Source organism: Eubalaena glacialis, chromosome X (assembly GCF_028564815.1).
Source record: "Eubalaena glacialis isolate mEubGla1 chromosome X, mEubGla1.1.hap2.+ XY, whole genome shotgun sequence".
In the NCBI taxonomy this organism is placed as follows: Eukaryota; Metazoa; Chordata; class Mammalia; order Artiodactyla; family Balaenidae; genus Eubalaena; species Eubalaena glacialis.
In genome coordinates, this window is record NC_083736.1 from 4,096,736 (window position 1) to 4,119,392 (window position 22,657).

General features: G+C 38.2%; 1 protein-coding gene across 2 annotated transcripts in view; it reads right to left on the reverse strand.

The window, feature by feature from the left end:
* LOC133081565 (neuroligin-4, X-linked) overlaps positions 1–22,657 on the reverse strand; it is a 256,189-nt gene that overhangs the window by 107,533 nt on the left and 125,999 nt on the right. Inside the window, exons 2-3 of one of the 2 annotated variants that reach the window (XM_061177758.1) lie at positions 20,413–20,472; positions 16,997–17,149 (exon numbers count right to left, since the gene is read on the reverse strand). In XM_061177758.1, the coding sequence (XP_061033741.1) occupies positions 16,997–17,149; positions 20,413–20,472 (213 nt within the window). The remainder of the gene's footprint in view (positions 1–16,996; positions 17,150–20,412; positions 20,473–22,657) is intronic. The other variant, XM_061177759.1, reaches the window with a different exon arrangement.

Consider the following 22,657-nt stretch of genomic DNA (forward strand, 5'->3'; position numbering starts at 1 on the left):
GGAATCTCTTGGGGCCAATGAGGTACGTGGCTTACACACTCGGGGGTGTCTTCCCCCATTCTTTCGGGTTCCACCACCTTCTACACGAAAACACACCCTTTTTAGATATTAGACAACCCTGATGGTCATTTTCTGCACAGATTTCAATGTTTCATGTCCCTGAAGATTTAAAGAATACAGCTGTTTGTGGATGACTGTAGCCAGACAAGAAGAAGGTCAAGAGGAAGTATCAAGATGTAACTAGATGTTTCAGGATTTATATTAGATGCTGCCACGGTCAGGTCAAGATTGCAATTTGGCAAGTATGGCATTTGGATCAAGGGTGTCAAGTTACCAGAACCACTCAATGTCACAAAGACCGAAATAACAACTGAGCAGTCTTTTAAAATTACATTTTACTTTCGAACTACCTAAACATTTAAAAACTTTTTTTAAAACAATTACTTTGCAAGAATTATACTGGGAACTTTAAGGAGAAGCTATGATGGAGATCCTGTAAAGATGCACATACCCGCATTTTCTCACGATGTGATATATCAATATTTTGGTGTGCTGCATTTGTGACTAAAATGAGTCCCCCGCCCCCCAAAAAATGGTCAGGTGATATTGATACATTTCTTGGACCTTTAAGGTCATGTTAACAAATGGCTGAAGTCACACGGCATACCCGTTATGTGAGTGCCCAGAGTCCTAGGTGTTATAAAGGCATCTGAGATGGTGCACCTCTAAGCAGTGTTCCCTGTCTTCCTGAACAGGGCAGCATTTATGGTCTGACTTGGAGCCCTCATCACACAGCTCTTGGTCACCTTCAGCGCCCAGCCCTGGCCAGTTCTCCTGGGAAAGGTCCTTGCATGGTTCTCAAGCCCACAGGTTAATGAGGATAAGAAAATGACAGGTTTAAGGGATGGGAATAGGGCCACCCTTTGGTCTCTCATTGTAGTGTGGGGAAAGAAAAGTGAAGGAAGATTTCCACTGGTTGGAGAAGCAACAGAAAATAAGCACCAACTCTAAATGCCCAATAACAGTTTTACTAATGAAAATCATCTTTTCACTAAGAGTCCCAAATTTTATTACAACCCAAGCAAAAGTAAATAACATCTCGGCATTTGGCTCAAAGCCTGAATAATTTGGGGGTTATGAAGAATACATTAAGAAATGGTAGAAAACTACACCAAAATGGGATCTCAAAAGACTTAATCATTCTGAAAACATATTTACCTTCCCAAATGAATTTTATTTGAACCCTGTCCTATTTTATTCACCTCTTTTTAGCATGGGGCTTAAGCATGCCTTTGTAACTAGAAATCATAGGGCATTAACAAATAACGAGCAAATTTAATTTCCCTTCTCTTTGTTAAGTCATCATTTTAACAGGTTACAATACAAACAGAAATGAATGACCACTGACTACCAAAAAGATAAGTTGAAATTCTTTCCCTTAAAGAATATTCCTTATTTTTTAAATAATCACTAAGGATGCCGCTGCATTTCTTTTCTTCAGAAACAGCAACAAGTATTCCATTGGCATATATTGGTAAGTATTTAAAATCACTACTTTAGCAACTGGTTTTGTTATTTCTGAAGGAATTAAAGTGGGAGGTGAACAGTGGTAAATGCAAATCATAAGTGGTTAATTTTTTCCTCAAACTCTGAATGATTTATATTTATATGGACTCTAAACATTACATAAATTAGAACAATACTTGCTAACAAAACAGTGGAGGCAAATGCAAAATAAAACACACAGATATGAGCCCAAGATCCCTGTAACTAGTATGCTTATAACATGTAATTGCTGAATGGATACATATAACATTCTCTCTTTTCCACAAGTTTGCAGTTTTAGGGAAATTTCTTAAAATGAGGTCTTTACCTGGTCAAAAGCATAGAATTAGCAACTCAAGTTCGCTCTGAATTCAAGTTGAGACACTGGGGTTGTAAAAGGTCAAGTTCGGCCCCGTAATAAAATGTGGTGTGTGCTGCCATGTCCTGTTGATTTGCTGTTTGGTTTGTTTATATGCTCCTTTTAAGAACTGGCTTCAAACTGGGCTCCTTTTACACAGTTTTATAGAGGGGAGCTCAATGAGGCATGTGCCAGCTTCAAACTTTTTGTCTTGTACTGAGGTGAAATTTACGTAACACAAAATTAACCATTTTAATGCATACGATGCAGTAGACACCAGAGGTCCCTATTTCAGCTCTCCTCAACCCTGACCTCAGGCAGTCTCATCTGCCCTCTGTTAACAGAACAGACACCCCTGAATCATAAGTCTCCTTCTGTACTTTTCTTCTATTACTTCTCTTGTTACATTTTAACTTTCATGGAGATTTGGACTTGAGACTCAAAGTCTAAGTGGATCCCATACCTAGTTATTCCAAGGGGATAGAGAATCAATCAGTGAACGAAATATTGCTAAACATGGATAAGGAACTGCAATTTCATGTCCTGGTTCAGTAAGATGAATCCATGAGCACTAATGCCAGGTGGAAGTAAGGCAGGTATCACCTTACCTGTCACGTACACGTAAGTGACTCACCTGGCAAGCACCAGTGCTGCAGTGCGGAACGCTAACATCAGGAAATACTTCTCGGCTGGTTGGTGAAATGCTGCTGCCCGGAGCCCTGAGAAAGGTTTCCTGCTTGCTGCCCCTCCTATAAGACCACCCCCCATCTCCTCCACGATCCAGAAACCCAAAATGTTAACCTCTGGCTCACTAAGTCAGGACTCTGATACAGAGCCTACCATCGGAAAGAACTGATGGATGGGTTGGTAGATTGGTGAATCTACTGTCTTCTGCATTAAATATTTTGATCCTACTTTTTAGGTACTATGCACATCACAGATCTCTTTACTACATCGGTTTAGTGATTACTCATTTTGAGTTGTTGTGATCTTTATTTCCCACAGAAGGATAGGAAAGTTCCCACATTTGAACTTCAAACAGATGGCCTCAGGAGAAACGATAAAAGGCTAGTGCTACTAACTTTACACCATTGATGTCTTCAAAAGTTAATAGACAGAAATCCCACTGCAAATTCAAGAAATACTAAATTCCAATGACTAATAATACATGTGTACAGTTCCACCTCTATCTTAAAATGTTTAATGTACTCTAAATTTATACGTGTGCCAAAACTTTTATTTCCCAATAGTAGACCTTAAAAGTTCTCATACAAGAAAAAAAAATGTAACTATGAGGTGATAGATGTTAACTAAAATGATTGCATTAAACATTTTGCAACATAGACAAATACCAAATTGTCCTGTTATACACCTAAAAGGAATATAATGTTACTTTGTCAATTATATCTCAATAAAACTGGAAAATAACTCTCTCAGAGTAAAGAGGCTCTCCATGTAAATTAACTAAGGAAGGAAGATTAATGAATTGGGCCAGTCGTAACAGACACTACTAGCAATCTTGCCCAAACTACCCCCTTATATTGAAACCAATCATTTGGCCAATCTGGAGAAAAGAAGAGTATAATTGTTGGCCAAAAGGAAAGGAAGTTTATTTCCATTCAAATGAATCTCTCCCAACAACTACCATCCCCAATTCAGGAATATATATCTTTGCTTCGCAAGTAGGATTCTCTGGAAGTATCCTAGGAAATTTTCTTTTAAAATCTAAAGTTCATTTCCTTATAATGGACACTTTTATTTTCACTGGCCAAAGAGTCTGCTGGTAAAGCAATAAGATGAGGTCACCTTTTGGAAAAAACATCACCCCTCTGTGAGCAGTGGGTTAAGGTCTCATGGGGTTTAGGCATCTTTGTTCCCCATCTTGTCCTGTTATCCATCCTCTAAGTTGGACCTCACCAGAGTGCAGGTCCCACCACTAGTGAGGGTCACGCCGGCATCCGTGAATCAGAGAGCAAGGGTACCAAATTCTTCAACAATACCTGGTTAAGTCTCTGTGCAAGAAACAATCATCACTCACCTGTGTCTAAAACCAGAAAAGAGTGTTCAATGATCTCTTTGAAGTAACAGGGAGCAAGTGTAAAAATAAAAAGCAAATAACACCACCTCACAAATCCTGGACTCCAGCAAACCAAAGCTGCTCTAAAGGGCAGTGTGTAAAGCCACTGAATTTGAAAAGTAACGGCGAGGCATTAGAAGAAGGTCGCTCATTTTTTGAAAAGTCCAGGAGTCACTTTAAAACTTGAGATGTATTTAAAATCCCTTCTTAAAAACCCACATGAATCTTCTTTGTTAATTTTTAGGAGCCTCCACTTAGAGATGGCTTGTGCCTACCTTGCAACTCCCAGATAGGGCATCAAGGCGCATTTGTAATTGGATTTCATAAGAGAGGGAAAATGTGGAGAGAAAACAGCACAGCAACAGTTTTTGCTTTACATTTACAGCTTCGTAATTTAAGAAGAAGATGTGAGATACGGTCCTATGCATTGCTGGAACAAAGGCATATATTCTGTAGCCAATGAGGAAAAATGCTTTTGATTCTTTTAAAACTAGCAGGGAAGTTTTAAAGGTTCAGAATGATCATAATTGTTTGAAATACCCATGCAAAGAGTTGAAGAAAAAAAATCTCTATTAGACACCTCTACTGTTTTGGTTTGTTTTTATAACTGTCAAAATCTGATAAAAATATAAAGATACGCAGATTTAAAATACTGTTTAAAACCTTCAGTTTTCATTCAAGGTCAAATGCACGCCACCAGCAAAACTGTCTCCATTCAAGCTAACCTACATGGAATGAAAATAAATCCTCTGCTGATGACACTAGCATCAGTACATGTTTCGAGGAAGATGAAACCTTTAGTATTTGCGAAAAAGCAACAGCTGCAGAAGTGGAAATAAACACGATTTCCATAAAATTAGGATGTTGGATGTTGACAACTAGGAGTTCACTCATTCTGCAATTAAAAAAAAAAAATGTTGAAGTTAATATACTCTCTCCTTTGTGAATGAGATTTCATTCTGCAATGTGAAGGCCAGAACACTGCCAGGAGAAATCATCCAGAAGACGTTTATTATCTGGTAAACTCTCAGTAGACAAAGACAATGTGAGCTATGACCCCAGCCGGCAAGGAGCTAAGAAATCGGTTACAGGAAGTAAACATCATGCACATGAAGAAACAAAACCATACAGAAAGGAGTGTGGATTTTTCGGTACAAAACGAGAATGCCATTGTGCCCCTTCGCTCTCAGAGAAGGGAAGTACAAATCAGGTAAGCGGTTCTCAGCCGGGTTGATGCTTCCCACCCACTCCGCACCAGGGCACTCTTGGCAACATCTGGAGCCATTTTCGGTTGTCATGACTGTGGGCTGTGAGGTGTTACTGGCATTCTAGAGGGCAGAGGTCAGGGATGCTGTTCACATCCCACAGTGTACAACAGAAACCCTCCACAAAGAAGAGACACCCATTCTAAATGTCAATAGTGCAGAGGTCCAGAAACCATGAAATCGACAATACACTTAGAATTAGAGGTCATTTCTTTCCCCAGAACCAGAAGTTAAACAAACAGACAAAATCCTCAAAAATACTAGCAAACCAAGTTCAGCAGCATATAAAGTGGATTATACACCATGACCAAGCGGGGATTTACTGCAGGATACAAGGGCAGTTTAATAGTCAAAAATTGATTAATGTAATATAGCAAGAGAAAAAAGAACAAAAACCACATGACAATGCTTTAAAAAATTAACTCAAAAGGGATCTGGTCTAAAACAAGATCGAAAACTGTATAACTCTTAGAAAAAAATATAGGAATAAAGTGGTGAGCGCCTAGGTTAGGTGAAGACTTCATATAAGCAACACAAAGAGCAAAGGCAGAAAGAAAAGAGATAAATTGAACTTCATCGAAATGGAAAACATTTGTGTTTCAAAGGGCACCATCCAAAAAGTGGGAAGAAAACAAAATGAGACTAAATATTTGCAAGTCCTGTATCTGCTAAGGAACATGTGTCCAGAACACGCCATTTAAAAAACAAGCAAACAAACATAAAAACCCTCTTAACTCAATACTAAAAAGGTAAATACCCCACTCAAACACGGGGAAAGAATATGAGTACACATTTCTCCAGGGAAGATATACGAATGGCCAACACTCACATGAAAAGATACTCAACGTCATTAGCCATCAGGAAAATGCACATCAAAAATGGCACCACTTTATACCCACTAGGATGGCTGTAGTCAAAAAGACAGACAAGAACCAGTGTTGGTAAGGATGTGGAGAAATTAGAACCCTTATGCTGGTGGGAATGTAAAATAGTGCAGCCACTTTAGAAAAGAATTTGGAAGTTACTTAGCTGATTAAACAGCTTTATCATACGACCCAGCAATCTTACTCCTAGGTCTGTACCCAAGAGAAGCGAATACATATATCCCCACAAAAAACTTGTACATGGATGTTCATAGCATTTTATTCATAATCTCCAAAAAGTGGATACAAACCAAATACAAATCAGAAGATGAATGGATAAAGAAAACATGCTATATCCATGCAATGGAATAAATATTTGGCCATAAAAAATAACCAAGTACTGATATATGCTACAACGTGGCTGGATCTTGAAAACACCATGTTCAGTGAAAGATGTCAGACACAAAAGAGCACACAGCATATGACTCCCTTTGTATGAAATACCCAGTAAAGGCAGATCCATAGGGAGAGAGTAGATTAATGGTTGCCTAAGTCTTTGGAGACTGAGAAGAATAAATATTGGGTTTCTCCTTGGAGTGATGAAAACATTCAAAAATTAGGGGGTGTTGATGGTGGTACAACTTTGTGAATATACTAAAGGCCATGGAACTGTACACTTTAAAGGCACAACATGGTATATAAACTATTTTAAATAAAGGACACAGACAGTGAAAGGTGGGAGTGGAGACGAACCAGTGGGTCATTTACAAGAAGATGAAGAAAAATGAGGACACAGCAAAGGCCACTGAAAGAATTCGGATTGTCCTAGAAAAGGCTTACAATGTATGAGTGGCCCTCAGGAGAACCGTGTTGATGAACTATGATTAAAATGGAGGAAGTTAGCTAACTAGAGATAAAGGGGGGAGAAGTAGATAAATACGACTAAAATAAATATAACTAAAAAAGTGGATAGCATGGGGAAAAAAGAAATGTAGAAATGGATAAGGCCATTTGCACAAGATTCTTTTTTGGAAAGATGTGAACTCTTATGCCTGGTTTAACAAAGAAGTATTACAGGGAAAGATGGGTGATATTTCTACATGGTATTATAAGTTTATGTTATAAAGAAGGGACAAGAGGATATATATATGTATATCCACATATCTCTCTCTATATATATATCATATATATACCTATCTCTCTACATATATGTCTCTCTATATATCATATATATACCTATCTCTATTTAGCTCTATAATATATATACACCTATCTCTATGTGTATCTTTACATAATATATACCTACCTCTCTATATATATCTACATATTTTATATATATATATATATATACACTTATCTCTATATCAATATCTATCTATCTATCTATCTATTTGTCATATGCCTAAGAAAAAGCACAACTGAGTCATCTAAACCATTATTAAGATATATTAGTAAAGATGTAGCAGCCACTTTGAGAGATAGAAAACATTTCTCAATCCAAACTGGAAACAATTCTTTACTCCAAAATTGTTTTCCCAACTCCGGTACAAATCTTAGGTGTCTCTGGTAGAATTGATAGTGTTTCTCTGGGAGATGATCTCATACCTCTGTCTATAGTGAAATGTGTATCTTTATAATAATGCATGTATTCAAGCTGCCTGTTGATGACTAGACCCACTGCACAGGACACAGCCTTTTTCCCCATAATATCGGAGCCTAGAATAAAAGCCTCTGTACTGAATACAACAAAAACTAGTGCCTGCAGTCTCAAATAATTAAAGGGATCAAGAGTCTTGCAAATGATTTATTTGCATGAAGACCCCAGCTCATCCATGTCTAATGGCTGTTATGTCAGAGGAATGTTGCATTTACCATTCTAAAATAGTTCTGATTTTTTATACTGAGAATTGCACACTTCTTTCCAAAGAGCTATTATTATTATTTTTTTTAATCAAAGGAAAAACTGCCCTACCCATTAGATGGGACTTACCCAATCCATATGTTACTATGTAATCTTATTTGAAAAATACATTTTACATTGTTAAATGCACGGTGTATCTGCCGTTTCTGCATTACGTTTTGATCCCTAAGACATTCACTTTGATCCTTATGTCCCCAAGGATTTATTTTCATAAAGCCCATGACTGATTGATGTATGATTGGACAAAACTAGGAGAGTTATATTAGAACAGAATATGCCCTTTGCGGTATCACTGCCGTGGTGACTGTGGACATGTGCATATTCATTCCATGCTTCCTGTAAAACATGCAATCCACACTTTCAGGCAAATGTGTGGGGAAAAAAAAAGAAAAATGATCTGCAGGCCACAATTTGTATAGTCCTGGAGTGTTTCAGCCTCTGTGGGCTTTAAAAGGCCCACTCTGATTGCCTTTTAGAGATTTTTCAATGATCTGACTTGGAAGGATTAATTCCTTGAATACATCTAGGGAAGGAAGAAAAGGTACATAGGAAGAATGCAGGTATTTCTCTTTCAGGCATTGTTTAAAAACCATTTATCTGATGGAATGATTGCCAGAGACTTAATATCCAGCTCACCCCAATCAAGCTAATGTATCTTGGCTCTTAAATTCAATACTCCTCCTTGGAACTTTCCAGTTTCTCCGCTGCCCCATACTCAAATGCCCATCACACCTTCCCTTTCATTTAGAGTGATGTTTATGTGTGTTTTTCCCCATGAAGACAGACACCACTTTATCCTAATCAACGAAAAATGATCAACCCTTCTTTTGCTAGGTGAGAAGCAAAATGAGGAAAGCACACAAAGCAGAGAAAGAGGTTTCTTTCATTTAGAATGGATCATCTTAAGAGACTCTGTTTTGGATGTAAACATGTCCAGGAAAAGAGCATTTTAAAAAAATGTATACCCCGTGTGATTATTACTGACATGACACCCTGGAATCAATTAACTGGAAAATATGTACTTATTAAATATAATAAAGAGTATCCGAGCATCAAGTGTATCGGGGCATTGTGATTTCCAAAAATGGCTATGCATGTACAAGTAACAGGCCAACTTCTCTTAAGAAATTCTGAATCGTTCATAAAGAGATCAAGGAAATTCTCCATCATAAGGCACATGCTAGTCAATAATTTTGTGCATTTGAGATTGAAAAAAAAAGTCTTTTCTGCCTCCTCATCACCACCCCGCATCCTTTCACATTGTCTTTATTTGCTGCAGACTTTTACTTTCCTCTGTGGCGCTCTGTCACCTCACAGCGAGGGACCCTCTTTGTTCTGTTCTCATATCAACCTTTGCATAAAAGGCATCTGTCTCATGTCAGGGTCTTTATTCCACCACAGTGGCTTCCATATCTACCCCCCGCCATGTGCCTGCAAAATCCCAGAGGCAAGAGGGATCATCCACAACCAAGCCAATTCCTTAATCGCAGAACAAATCAAATTAATGCAATGGGCATTTTTAGCCACCAGGAGGCAGAAGAGGAAAACCCAAGTAAATGATCATTGATACAAAACCTGGCTATGATGTTTTTGTCCAGAGTTCTGGTTCTTATCAACACATGAGTAACAACAGAGACCAGATTACAGCATTTCCGAATGAGTATTAAATGCACAGAGAGCTATTGATGAAGATGATGAAAGACATTGGCCGGGGCAGGGCAAGGGGGAAGCATCTTGTTTATTTTCTTTTTTGCATAACTTTAGGATCAGGGAAGCTATGCCAACCCTCCCTTCCCCCATGCACTGTGTCCATCCTATGACTGTGTTATCTAGGGGATATACCTCCCTCTAACCCTCAGTCCGTCTTGAGCCACATCAGGGAGCTTTGCAGAAATGAGTCCAGGAGCCTGCTGCCAGGCTGGCCGATCACCTCCCCCGCCCACCACAGAGGGTCTTATTCTAAGGGCTTTCAATCTTTCCTCCCACCCTCTTTCCGTTCTGGGGTTGTGACTGGTCCCACATCAAGTGCCTGGCCTCTGCCCCCCATTTTCTCACACTTCTCCCAAACTTCCTGTACTTTTCCACTTTATCTTTTCCCTCAGTGCAATATTTCATCCTTCCTGTCTACCCATTTAGCTTCTTACAGCATTCTTCCATCCCTAAATAACGCGCAGTTTCTCTCTGAGGATGGATAAAGGAAGCTTTTCCCGGTCACAAATCTGATCAGGGGAAATCTGAGCAGAGAGGGAAGAGGATGGACTTAGGGGGTAGCATGGAGATCCTTGAAAGGAAAGACGATATTTTTTTCTTTATAGATACCTTGATGAACTTTTGACTTGATAAGGAAGATGTGTTCCATGAGTAATTTAAAAGAAAATCCGACCCAATCAAAAAATGGGCAGAAGACCTAAAAAGACATTTCTCCAAAGAAGACATACAGATGGCCAAGAGGCACATGAAAAGATGCTCAACATCACTAATTATCAGAGAAATGCAAATGAAAACTACAATGAGGTAGCACCTCACACCGGTCAGAACGGCCATCACCAAAAAGTCTACAAACAATAAATGCTGGAGAGGATGTGGAGAAAAGGGAACCCTCCTGCACTGTTGGTGGGAATGTAAATTGATACAGCCACTATGGAGAACAGTATGGAGGTTCTGCAAAAAACTAAAAACAGAGCTACAATATGACCCAGCAATCCCACTCCTGAGTATATATCTGGAGAAAACCATAATTCAAAAAGATACATGCACCCCAATGTTCACAGCAGCACTACTGACAATGGCCAAGACATGGAAACAACCTAAATGCCCATAGACAGATGAATGGATAAGAAGTTGTGGTGTGTATACACACACTCACACACACACACACACACACACGTACAATGGAATATTACTCAGCCATAAAAAAGAATGAAATAATGCCATTTGCAGCGACATGGATGGACCTAGAGACTGTCATACTGAGTGAAGTAAGTCAGACAAAGAAAGACAAATATCATATGATATCACTTATATGTGGAATCTAAAAACATGGTACGAATGAACTTATTGACAAAACAGAAATAAGAGTCACAAAGGTAGAAAACAAACTTATGGTTACTGGGGGATTGGGGTGGAGGGATAAATTGGGACTTTGGGATTGACATATACACACTACTATATATAAAATAGATAACTAATAAGAACCTACTGAATAGCACAGGGAACTCTACTCAATACTCTGTAATGGCCTATATGGGAATAAAATCTAAAAAAGAGTGGATATATGTGTATGTATAACTGATTCACTTTGCTGTACAGCAGAAACTAACACAACATTTGTAAATCAGCTATACGCCAATAAAAATTAATTAAAAAAAAAAAGAAAATCTGTAGTAAAAGATAAAAACAAAGAAAAGAAGAAGAAGAAAAAAAAAAAAAGGATTCTTAGGGGAAAAAATGGTGAAAGTACCAAATAGTAAACATCTTTAACTCCCAAGTGAAAGAGAAATGTAAATCGGAAATTGACATTTTTCAGCAGAGGTACGTAAGGCATGTTAGAATCACTAAATACCCCTGATGTAAACTGCTTGTGCACACATGGAATTCAGATCATAGCTCTTTGAAGGCAGGTATCAAGCCTCTCCTCCAATGATTCCGGACCCCTTTTATGAACGGAATCTGACATGGAACAGCAATATATCAAACAGGTAAAGGTGAACCTGCTCTGGCTGATGTCAAAGGGCTTCCTCCAAATGCCAGCTCACCCACCTTCCATTTCAATGGAGACCAAGACCCCACAAAGGAGACCAGAATGCCTCGTGGCCACACCATTACAGCATGCATAGAGCTCAAGTCATGTGCCTTTCATTCAAATGCTCTTCCTGCTGTGTGTTTATTTCAAACCATTTCCATCTTACATTTAAAGTTATGACACCAATGAACGAAAGTAGTCTTACGCAATTAATAACCTTAAAGAGAAAGGCAACTTCAGAAACACCATTACACAACCTTCCCTGAGATAAAAACTTTGAGGGTAGCTACACTTTTTGAAAAATGAGTAGGTCTTTCTGATGCTTTTTTAATCCTTGAAAAAGTCAGTTATGTAAACCTATGGACAACATTTCAAAAGACTATAAGATACCTGTCAGGTGAGAAATCCACTGAAGTTGAAATGGGAGGGAAGGGGATAGGGCACAACCTCTAAAAGAATGCCATAGCCCTTAAGGATTTGACATAAACTGATTAGAATCAATTAGATCCAAGATGGCGGAAGATTTGACTTCCAGTGGACCTTGAGCCTCATTAAATGCCCACTGTAATACATTAGCATCTAAATGACATATCTATAGGCGCCAGGACAGTTCCGAGGCCAACCATAAAGGGCCAAAAAGTCGGTGGTGGCCCAATTCCTGGAAATCTCCACCCCCTCCCCAAGATACTTGGAATAATCCTCCCACTCATTAGCCCATGAAACTACCCAGCCCATAAAAACTAACCACCCCATATTTCGCGGCCTCTCGTTTTCTGAGATGGCCCATACTCTGTCTGTGGTGGGTGCTTCTCCCAAGGCTCTTCTCGCCTTTTGAGACAGACCGCGTTCTGTCTATGGAATGTGTATCTCTCTAAATAAATCTACTTCTTACCCATCCCTTTGTCTCTCACTGAATTCTTTCTGCACTGAGACATAAAGAACCTGAGCTTCGTTCAGTTCTGAGACCAGGTGTGTGATCTCAATCAAAAGACAGTGGGTTCAAGTCCCAATGTGGGTTCTGGCTGAGTTTGAGTCCCGGCCCATGGGTTCAAGTCCCAATCTGGGTTGTGCGGTTTCAAAGTCATTCTCTGGGTCAATGGTCTTAATTCCATTTATTGGCCACAGACAGCAACAAGGCAACAGAATGGGCGTAAGAGGTTAGACACCTGACTAGCTGATAAAGCCTTAGATCTACTGTGTCTGAGAGCTTTGATTTTACAAATGCCATCGGTGGGGCCAATACCACATCACCATGCACCATAGTAGACCATCAATGATGATTTGATGAAAATGCATCAGTGATGAAGCACCCGCTTTGAGGAACATAAAAATACAGTGTAAGCATCGAATCGCAATTTTGTATCTAGATCAACCATAGGCACATCTGACGTTTTGTGCGATTAGAGAAGCTGAATCTGATACAAAGATTTGCACTCTGTTTCCTAAGGTAGTTCACCTAATTCACACTGTTAGACCAGGGTTCCAATCCCGGCTCTAATCCCTACAACCTGTACCACTGTGAGTCCATCCCATCACCTCTGAGCCTTTGTTTCCCCAAAAGTAAGATAAGGGAACCCTTCCAAGGGAGTGTATGAGGATTAAATGAAGGAGCATCTACAATGTCCAGTGATGGCCACACTGCAGGCTCTCCATGAGTTTGGTGCTAAAGCATACAGATAAGATTGTTTCAAAGCAAAATAGTTTAAAGCCTGCATGAGGCATCAAATCATAGGATAACCAAAAAGGTAATACCCTCTGAGCTAAACTAAAATCAGTGTTTGAATGGAGGTCTAATTAACCAACTGAAGATGCAAATTAGAGACGATTAATGAAGGAAAGCAAAGGTAAGAGCCACCCATAAATAAATTCCAGGTATTTCCAACAATAAGCCTCAGCGAGGAGATTCCTCTTATATAGCAATGGTCTTTGAACAATCATCATGAAAAAAAATAGAGGCAGATTTGATAGAACTCAAGTTTTAGCTGTGTATGCTTTCCTAATGACAAAGGTATACAGCAGGACGAATAGGAAATATTCTTTAAAAAGAGGTCTCCTTTGAAAATAAATGGACCACCAGTTTGTTCATTAGACCTTGTGTGGGTATGAATAATTACTTTATAGCTGCGATGGTACATCCCAGTTTGCCTGGAATAATCCCAGTTTATTAAGAGTATTATTAACAATTTTCAAAGTGTTCTGGATTAGATAATAAATTACATGCTCAATGGCTAGCAAGGTTGTGTGACGCAGTTCTGATTAAAGAAAATATTCATTGTTCAAAAAGCACGTGCGGAGATCCTGTCATCTGTCCCTTATTACGAGCGTCTTATCATCGCTTTTGTTTAATTAAGGTGGTTCCGTTTAGACGTCAGTATTTGACAGATACTACCGTTTTGGCCAGTCGCAATTTTTTTCAGTGGATCAACAGTGATGGTAATAAGATGTCCAAGGCTATTAATAACACTGGAAATTATCACCTGTCTGGGTTTACTGGCTCCTAGTTCTGGGCTATGAAACTTCACGTACATAAACCCATTGGACGTTTATATGGTATGTACAATAACCTTGCCAGAGAGAGAATGGGACCACCTTTTAGAGAGACTCAGAAAAAATCAGCTGACTTTCTCAATGTCACACCACAGACACCAAGTAGTTCATTTTTATCTCATTATAAAAATCTATGTTCTTTCCACGCCAGCCTCCTGCTTCCCTCTGACCATCATCCAACTTTCTAAACCCTTCTTTTGGGTAGGAAAACAGCATTTGTTACTCTGTAAAAGAACGGTAATCATCTCAAACAATGCTTTTCTATTCCTTGGGCAGAAAAATAGCATTTATGAATTTATTCCTTTTGAAAAAAAACCTCAAACACTGTTTCAACATTTTGGTAAAAACATCTATTCCTATCAGAGTGCTAATGGAGATGATCATCACCGTGCATGCTGTACCATTTTACTGGATCCTTTTTAAAAATATCCGGATGCCAAGGGTCTGAAATATTTTTCGAGAGTGATACTAGTGATTTCCTGCAAGCAAAAAGTAAATGGCCACCGCACAGTTTTCCAGAGGACGGTAGCCTATGCAAGATCCCTGATAACAATAAACCAAGTCCCATTTAAAAAATCTCTATCGCCCTGTATAATCAGCAAAGTTGGCACACTGCACTCCATCAGATAAAAGGGGGTCTGTGGTGCTGAGCTTCACACTAACTCATTCGTGGAATGTAAATAGACTGGCTTGGAGATGCTAAATTGCTTCTTTTATTTCCATGCCATAACTCTCACAGCCCTCTGTTATCTTACCAAGATTTTTTTCTTTTTAACTCTCAGCAGCAAAAGGTAAAATTAAAATTGTTCAATGAGAAAAGTTCTAAAAGCAAGCTTTTGTTTTTCTTCTTTTCTTAAAAAAAAAAATGAAGGTGTGTATAATTCCCACAGTACTTTTCCGGATTCACAAATGGGCCAAATAGATAAGAGATCACTGTGTAAAGCTGCTTAATACCAGTTTGGCGTTAAACGGGGGAGAAAATCGATTTCTTTTGAAATCTAACCTGTTAAGTCACATCACCACCACCTTGTGCAGGCAGGAGGACGCTCTGTTATTCCACTGAAGCAAGGACTCACCCGAAGCCCATTGCTTTGTTCAGAAAGCAGCGCCCCGAGCTGGTGATGCTACCGAGGGACGCCCACACTGCCCTCTTTGAAAGGGCTGCTAGCAGCAAGCCCTGGCCCGTGGCTTCCTTTGCCCACCTCTTCCTTAGAATGGACCTTTTGTAAAACATCAAGAAACAACATTTCCGGTTTCAAACACCAGTAGCCAAAGCAACTAGCCAGAGGCTTCTGAAAAACATTCAGAGAGGCATGCCATCCTCGCTGTGCAACACAAACGGAAATCATTCCACAAAGATCTGGCTCCTAGCACCGACGAGAAAAGAAAAGGAAATAAAAACCACAAAACAAGAAGGCTCTAGACTCGGAGGCTTTTTGTTGTGTTTCATCTTAAAAACCTGAAATTTCCAGTACTTTATCGATGCTCCAAAACGCCCAACTTTGCAAACATCTGTGGGTGATGTGCATTTCTAAATTAGAAGGTCATCTGCAACCTATCCCCTTACTCCAGGGTCTTCTATAGGTGAATGTTTTCAGTAGTGAATGAAATAAGATGCTCAAAACAAAATTAAAACGTCAAGTTGAAAATAAAATAGTCTTAGTGATACTTGCCTCTTTGGAGAAAACATTTCTTGTTTGAAACAGGTCCGTTGGTCCATTTTATTTTTCATACTTTTTACTATAACCGTCCTGTGACATACAGATCTCGTTCTCATAGCCACCCTGCTGTAAACTCAATTTTCTGCATATCCTCTCAATGCATTTTTGCCTTGAAAACGAACGTTGTTGCACAGGCTAGGAATGTTATTCATGAACTGACCAAGACCAGGCAAAACCACAGAAGAAGGTAAGCTTCAAGATGTTAACTTTAAAATATGTTATTTTTTTTTTCCAACCCCCAGTTGGGGAAAAACGAATTTAACACCGAAACAACGGAGAGCTGCTCTTGAATTCCTATGCACTTGGCCAATGTCCTTTCATCGTAAATCATAAAATGCACATAAGATGAAAAACCATCAAATTACAAAATTCAAATAGGAGTATTCCATCTCACATAAACGCAACAGACAAGCAACTCTTCAAGATACAACAGACACAGACAACGCATTAAGGAATTAAGTAAAAGATTTTCCGACAAACGATTAACTGATTAACACACCTACAAAACCACAAAAGAAAGCTAATGTCTATGGCCATTATCTACCATTACCAAGTTATCACCTATTACCAAATGCGTTATCAGACACGTCTCCAAACTGTGTTCATTCCACAGGGTTATGTCGGCTAAGCCCACAGAAAGAAAAGTGCTTTCAATAAAATATCATGTTCATTTGATGACCTTGGAGGCTGCATTTGTTTGAGACGGATCCTAGGAAATGAAATTCCTGGATTAAAAAGTGCAAACTTTAAACAACAACAACAACAACAACAACAAAAAAAACAGATGGCACTGCACGAATGTTAAGGGACAAATATATCTTGCAGCATGAAGTGAGCTCTGTGTAGTAGACATTTCTAGGAATTAGAGTAACACAGTTGGAATCAACGAGCCCAAAACCAAAAGCAGAACTTCCTCATGGCCTCCTGTGCGGTGATCAGCAAGACGGAATCACTCACCTAGAATCCCCAGGCGGTAGTTAATTGTGATCACGATGACATTGCCGTAGCTTGCTAGGATACTGCCGTCAATCATGTTGCCTGTGCCCTCCATGTAAGACCCGCCGTGGATGTACACCATTACTGGCTTCTTAGTGTTCTGGTCATGGATGTCTGGAAAAGAAAGCCAAGTAAGGAAACACAATAAAACATCATGTTGATTAACCGATGCTAAATCAAGGGCAAAGGACGTGGGTGACTTTTCCTAGTTTAGATTGGAATCAATCGCATGGGCCTTTTTAAATTAGGTATGTTCTTGGTAAGATGGCCTACGGAAAATGGTCAATGTTGTTATATTTTCTACTCATAGAAATGATGCAGGCATTGGAAGGAACGTGTATGCAGGTGTAGGTTTCTGTATGTATCTACAGCACTAAAAATGCAAGGATGGAGATGAAATACGTCTTCCCTAAAGAGTGCTCAAACCCTAGAAGGGCATCTATTACAAAATATATTTTTATCATCTAAGTAAGTGTGAAATCAACGTCAAAATTATAATTTATTTTTACTGTAACTTCTATCTTCAGTCAAAGATGAGCTTATAGATTCATTTTCAACTTAACAACGAGAACATAAAACTAGTAATGAAACCGTAAGCTCTCAATACAGGGCACATGATGACAAAAAACAAATAAATGGTTAAAAATGATCAACAGGACAGAAATGTGTAAAAACAAAACAAAATGTCCAAGCAAGTGTTTTTTCTCTAATTAACTGATTGCAGTAATATCCCAACTTAAGTGACAAAAAAAAGAAAAAAAAAAGAGAGAGAGAGAGAGGAGAGCTGGAATAAAAATGGCACAAGATTCCAACCTCAAGATGAAAGTTTGGCAATGCTACATATTTCTACAGGGAATATAAACTCCCATTGTGATTTGCAACCAGAGTACCCAGAGTCATTATTATTTTATTTAACAATAATGTGAAAATCCTATTTTGCAATGTTCTGTGACAACAGAAGTTTAGAGACCATATGTCCGTTTGTAGAGCCTACTTTCTGAAAAGTTGTGATTAAATAACTTGTTTGGTGTAAATCATTCCTTGGGCTTACCTTTAATGCTGAAGAATCCTGACCTCGATTCTAATGATTTCTGGATATTTATGTATGTATATACATATATATGTGTGTGTCATTTAAATATCTGTATATCAAAAGAAAACCAAATGTATCCATGTACATTTATTTTCGTTTTTTCTTAAATAAAAACTTTTTTTCCCTAATTCATGGAGACACTTTTGAACTATCAGAAAGGAATTTTAAGGAAACAAACCACCCTTTGGATGGTGGCTGCATATAAAATGAATTACGATCATGATCTCAAAACAGGCTCCTGGGTGCCACCATACAGCATCCAGAAGGCAAAAGAAACCCAGTGGTCACAGTCAAATGCAGAAAAAAGTGTCAAGCTGACCATGTGTCTGCAGATATTTAATCCACCGCAGGACACTATTTTCTCCTGTAAAACTTAAATAGGAAGTAAAAATCATTTTTTAATCCTTCACTCATCATATGCTACGTGGAATTTTTAAATAAATCACTGCCCCTATAGGGGTCTGGCGTTTTACACTATCCACCCCTCTCTCTGGATTCTGATTTGCTGTGTTAGCCCTTATTTATGTTACCATTCTGCAGTAGGCTGCACGCTACTCTACTGTGGGAAAGGAAGAAGTTGAGATTTTGAGGGCTGCTTTACGGGGTTCCCTCAGAGAAAACGTTAGGTTAACAGCTCTTACCTCCGAGACACAAAGAACCAAGTTCTCATGAGGTTGAGGTAGAAATAACCAGATGCCAGATTCGTTCAAAGTTAAAAAAAATCATCATAGTTTCTTGGTATTAAAGGAAAACTAGACGTCATGTTAACAGTAATAAAGGTGACTGGAGAGCACTGTGAAAACAGATCCTAATGATCAAAAGGGAATAATACACTGAAGAGCCAGAGAAGAACAAGATGCAAATTAACACCCGTAGTTGGTTATACAGGGATACGGATAAAACTGCAGGTGTTCTGAGGGCTCACAAAGGAGAGGCTAGCTGCTGATTCAGGTGCAGGTATGATACTCCAAGGCCATCAGAAGAACTTTCTTAGAGGGTTATTAGAAGCAGGGAGAACCCTATGAACGCAGGTTAAAAAAAAAAAATTAACTAACAGTAGTGTTGAGAGAACAGCGGGCATGAAAAAGCAACACTGGCAAAACTTTTCTCGTAGAGCCACTGATTTATGAAAAAAATCAAAGAGGGCAGGCAAACCAAGCAAGTGACAGAAAGGGACTTTGAGGGCAGTTTTGCTTCCCAGCAAGGATAGCTCCCCACTGCACTCTAAACTGCCTTTCAGCCAGAGAACCAAAGGTTCATCGAGGGCCTTCAACGTTTTAAGGTAAATAAACAGAGGTCCATGCATTTTGCTACTTGGATGGGAAAAACATGTTTTCCCCCAGCCTACACAGCCTTAGAGCCAGCAAAGGCTGACTTTAAACATTTCTTTTTTTTCTTTTCTTCTAAACCATTTATTCTGCTGAAGGAAGAGGATACAACGTGCTAATGATGGTTTAGATGTCATGTGAGCGTCCATCTTTTAAAAAAAAAATCACTTTACTTCTAGTGTATAATCTGTCAAACAATTTGAGATCCTTCAAGAAGAAACTCTCCACAGCAGCTACACATTTTTTTGGGAAAAATGTTCTTAAAGCAGCTGTGGTGTGAAGACAAAGATGCATAGATCTAACTTTTTGACAAATTTCAATTCCAATCCCCCTTTTTTTTTTCTTTAAAGCTGCTAAAAGGCAGTTCTGAAAGAAACATCTCTTTAAGACACTTTTTCATGTATTTTACTGTGAGCCAGAGAAGATTCTTTGAAAACCCTATTTTGGAATCAGTATGTTTGGAAAAAAAACAAAACAACAGTAAAAACAAACAAAAACGGAAATGCCAGCCCCCTGAAAAGTTCTACTGAGGTGTCTCAATGTCCACAGAAGAAATTAAGAAGACCAAAGCTCCAAAATACAAAATTATGAAATAACATTCGGAAGGAAGAAAAGAAAGCATACATGCATGTTTTAAAATTTCATTTCCTCTTCTTGTGACCATGCCAAAAAAAAAAGAAAAAGAAAAAGAGTTTCCTTGTAAATGGCATTTTGTTACTCACTTCATACTGAGAAACATTTATACATGTTCTCCCAGGTGATTTGCAGTCATCTACATGGTCATTGGGATTAAAAATGACAGTGGTTTCCAAACAAGAAGAAAATAAAGAAGCACACAAAAGTGTACTCACTTCAGATAAGGGAAGAAAAACAGGTTGAAATGAAAAAAAAAAAAAATAGAACGATAGATATAAAATCATGCACCCAGGTCGAGCTTTGAAAAAAACAAAAAATACCTTCATCTTCACCACGGTCATTACTGGTTATATCATCAGCGTTTTTCTTTGTGTTGGCTCCTGGTGTCATATTGAGAAGGAAAATAAAGGGAAAAAAGAGAATTCAAAAACAACAGGTTTGCAAAAAAGTCAGAAGAAAGAGAGATACTACCCAGTAAAAGAAAAAAAAATAATGTCATACAAAAAGTTGAAATCTGTTACATTTGGATTTCAAAAACGTGAAATAGGGAGATGCAAAATGCATATAAACATAAATATGTCAAGAAGAACAAATTCAAAATGTTACTTGCAAAAAATATTAGATACTCTGTGAAAATGCAGTTTGGGGGTTAAAATGATATTACTGCAAAAAAAAAAAAAAAACTAATGTGAGTTGAAAAAAAAGAAAATTATTTTAAAAAGGGTTTCTCACATTTTATAAAGAAATGCATACGAAGTATTCAAATGTTCCTCTAGTTTTAACATGTTATAATCTAGATACATTTTTGAAATGTCACTGATACAGTTTGCTTAGGAAATTCCATAATGTAAGAAGAAACACATTTAAACAATAAACATGAAAGAACTTTAATCAAAATATCTTAAAACCAACATTAGTTTCATGCATAAGAACTTAAAAGCACAACATTTATAATAAAAATCAGAAATGTCGCTACTTTATTTAAATCATGAAGACTCACCTATCCCCAGTAGCTAGAGAATACTGCACATTATTTATTCCTTTTGTCTACTGTAAACAAACTACCACTTTCAATAAGTATTTCTGAAGTCAAGATAAAACAGTATAAATAATTTTTTCTGTGTTTGAAACACTTATTAAATATTGCTTGAATGTTATTGCTATTTGTAAAAATAAATAAATAAATAAATGAAGTCACCTACCTGGATGACCTGAAACATAAACCACCTTGAAATTTCCATGTAGGCAAAATGAACAGAGGGTCCCTTAACCACGCCAAAAAAAAAAACAAAACCGGAAAAAAGGTAAAAACCAAAACTCTCCTATGCTCTCTGTATGCAGTGTGCCATTTTGGTTTTTCTATTTTCCAGATATAAGAAGCTAAAACATTCAATACCACTTGAGTTGTTTAATTAGCTCAACTGCCCTCTTTTTATAGACAGGCACAGCCCACAGGTATGCCTATGGCAGTTCTGGATAACTCGAATTGTGGCCATCAATTCAAATGGTCTCTGCCTTCCTCCACGGATACATGGGTTAAGGGAGAGGAAATTTAGTCACTATCACCCACAACACTTGTAGCTGGAAAAACTCCTTCAGTTCTACATACCTCAGAAGGGCTTAAACATATTTTGAAACCAAGATCTGAAGTTGCTGGTTTTATAGCTCAATAGGGGTTGATTATGGTCAATTTCATGCGGATAAACAAGCAAAACTGGGAGGGTAGGTGGAAACCTGATTCCTTGTATTTGTTGATTTTTGAGATTTAAATTTTCCCACTGTAGACAATTTCAAGTTACCAATCTAAAGTCATTGACAAGAGCTTGGAAAAGAAATGCCCAAGACCCTTTGAAACTCAAGCCTACTACTAGTTTCATGTCATCTACTTGAAAGTAGAATGGAGTCTTCTAAGAGACCACCATTTTTCCTTACGGCACGTTCAAGTCCAATCTTTTAGAAAGTACCATGACACTAACGTGTCTGCCTATTATAGTCATCAGCTTAACATGGAAATCAATTCACGTCCAAGAATTCCACTGCACTGAAAGAACTTAAAACAAACTAAAAAAAAAAAAAAAAAAAAAAAACTCACCAAATTAGCGCCATTGTCTTTTGGGTTGTTTTGGTCAGAGTTTATCAATATAAAACTTATTTCAAAGCTATCTCATGGGCTGAATTTATGGCAAAATCATGTTAAGAAGCGTATACGAAATGCCTTTCTTAGAGAAACAGGCTACACGGATGATAGAACTAAAGTCCTTCTCATTTCTGAAAAACATTTCAATTTTTTGAAGATTTTCTAAGTTCGTAGAGAAACAGGTCACCTCTTTCATTAAAAAAGAGAAGACACTAGAAAAATAAAGCCGTAGTCAAAACACATGCAATGGATTAGGGGAGAGAAAATGTCTTATGAAGTTGATTCCTTCCCAGAAAATGTGTCCCTTTAAAAAGTTTGACCAACTGTCCTGAGCACCAGCCTTCTCACAGCGGTCGGCATAAAGAAAGGTCTTTAATTAGGACTCCATACCTGGACTTTGCCTTTCCCATGACCCTGTCCTAATATCC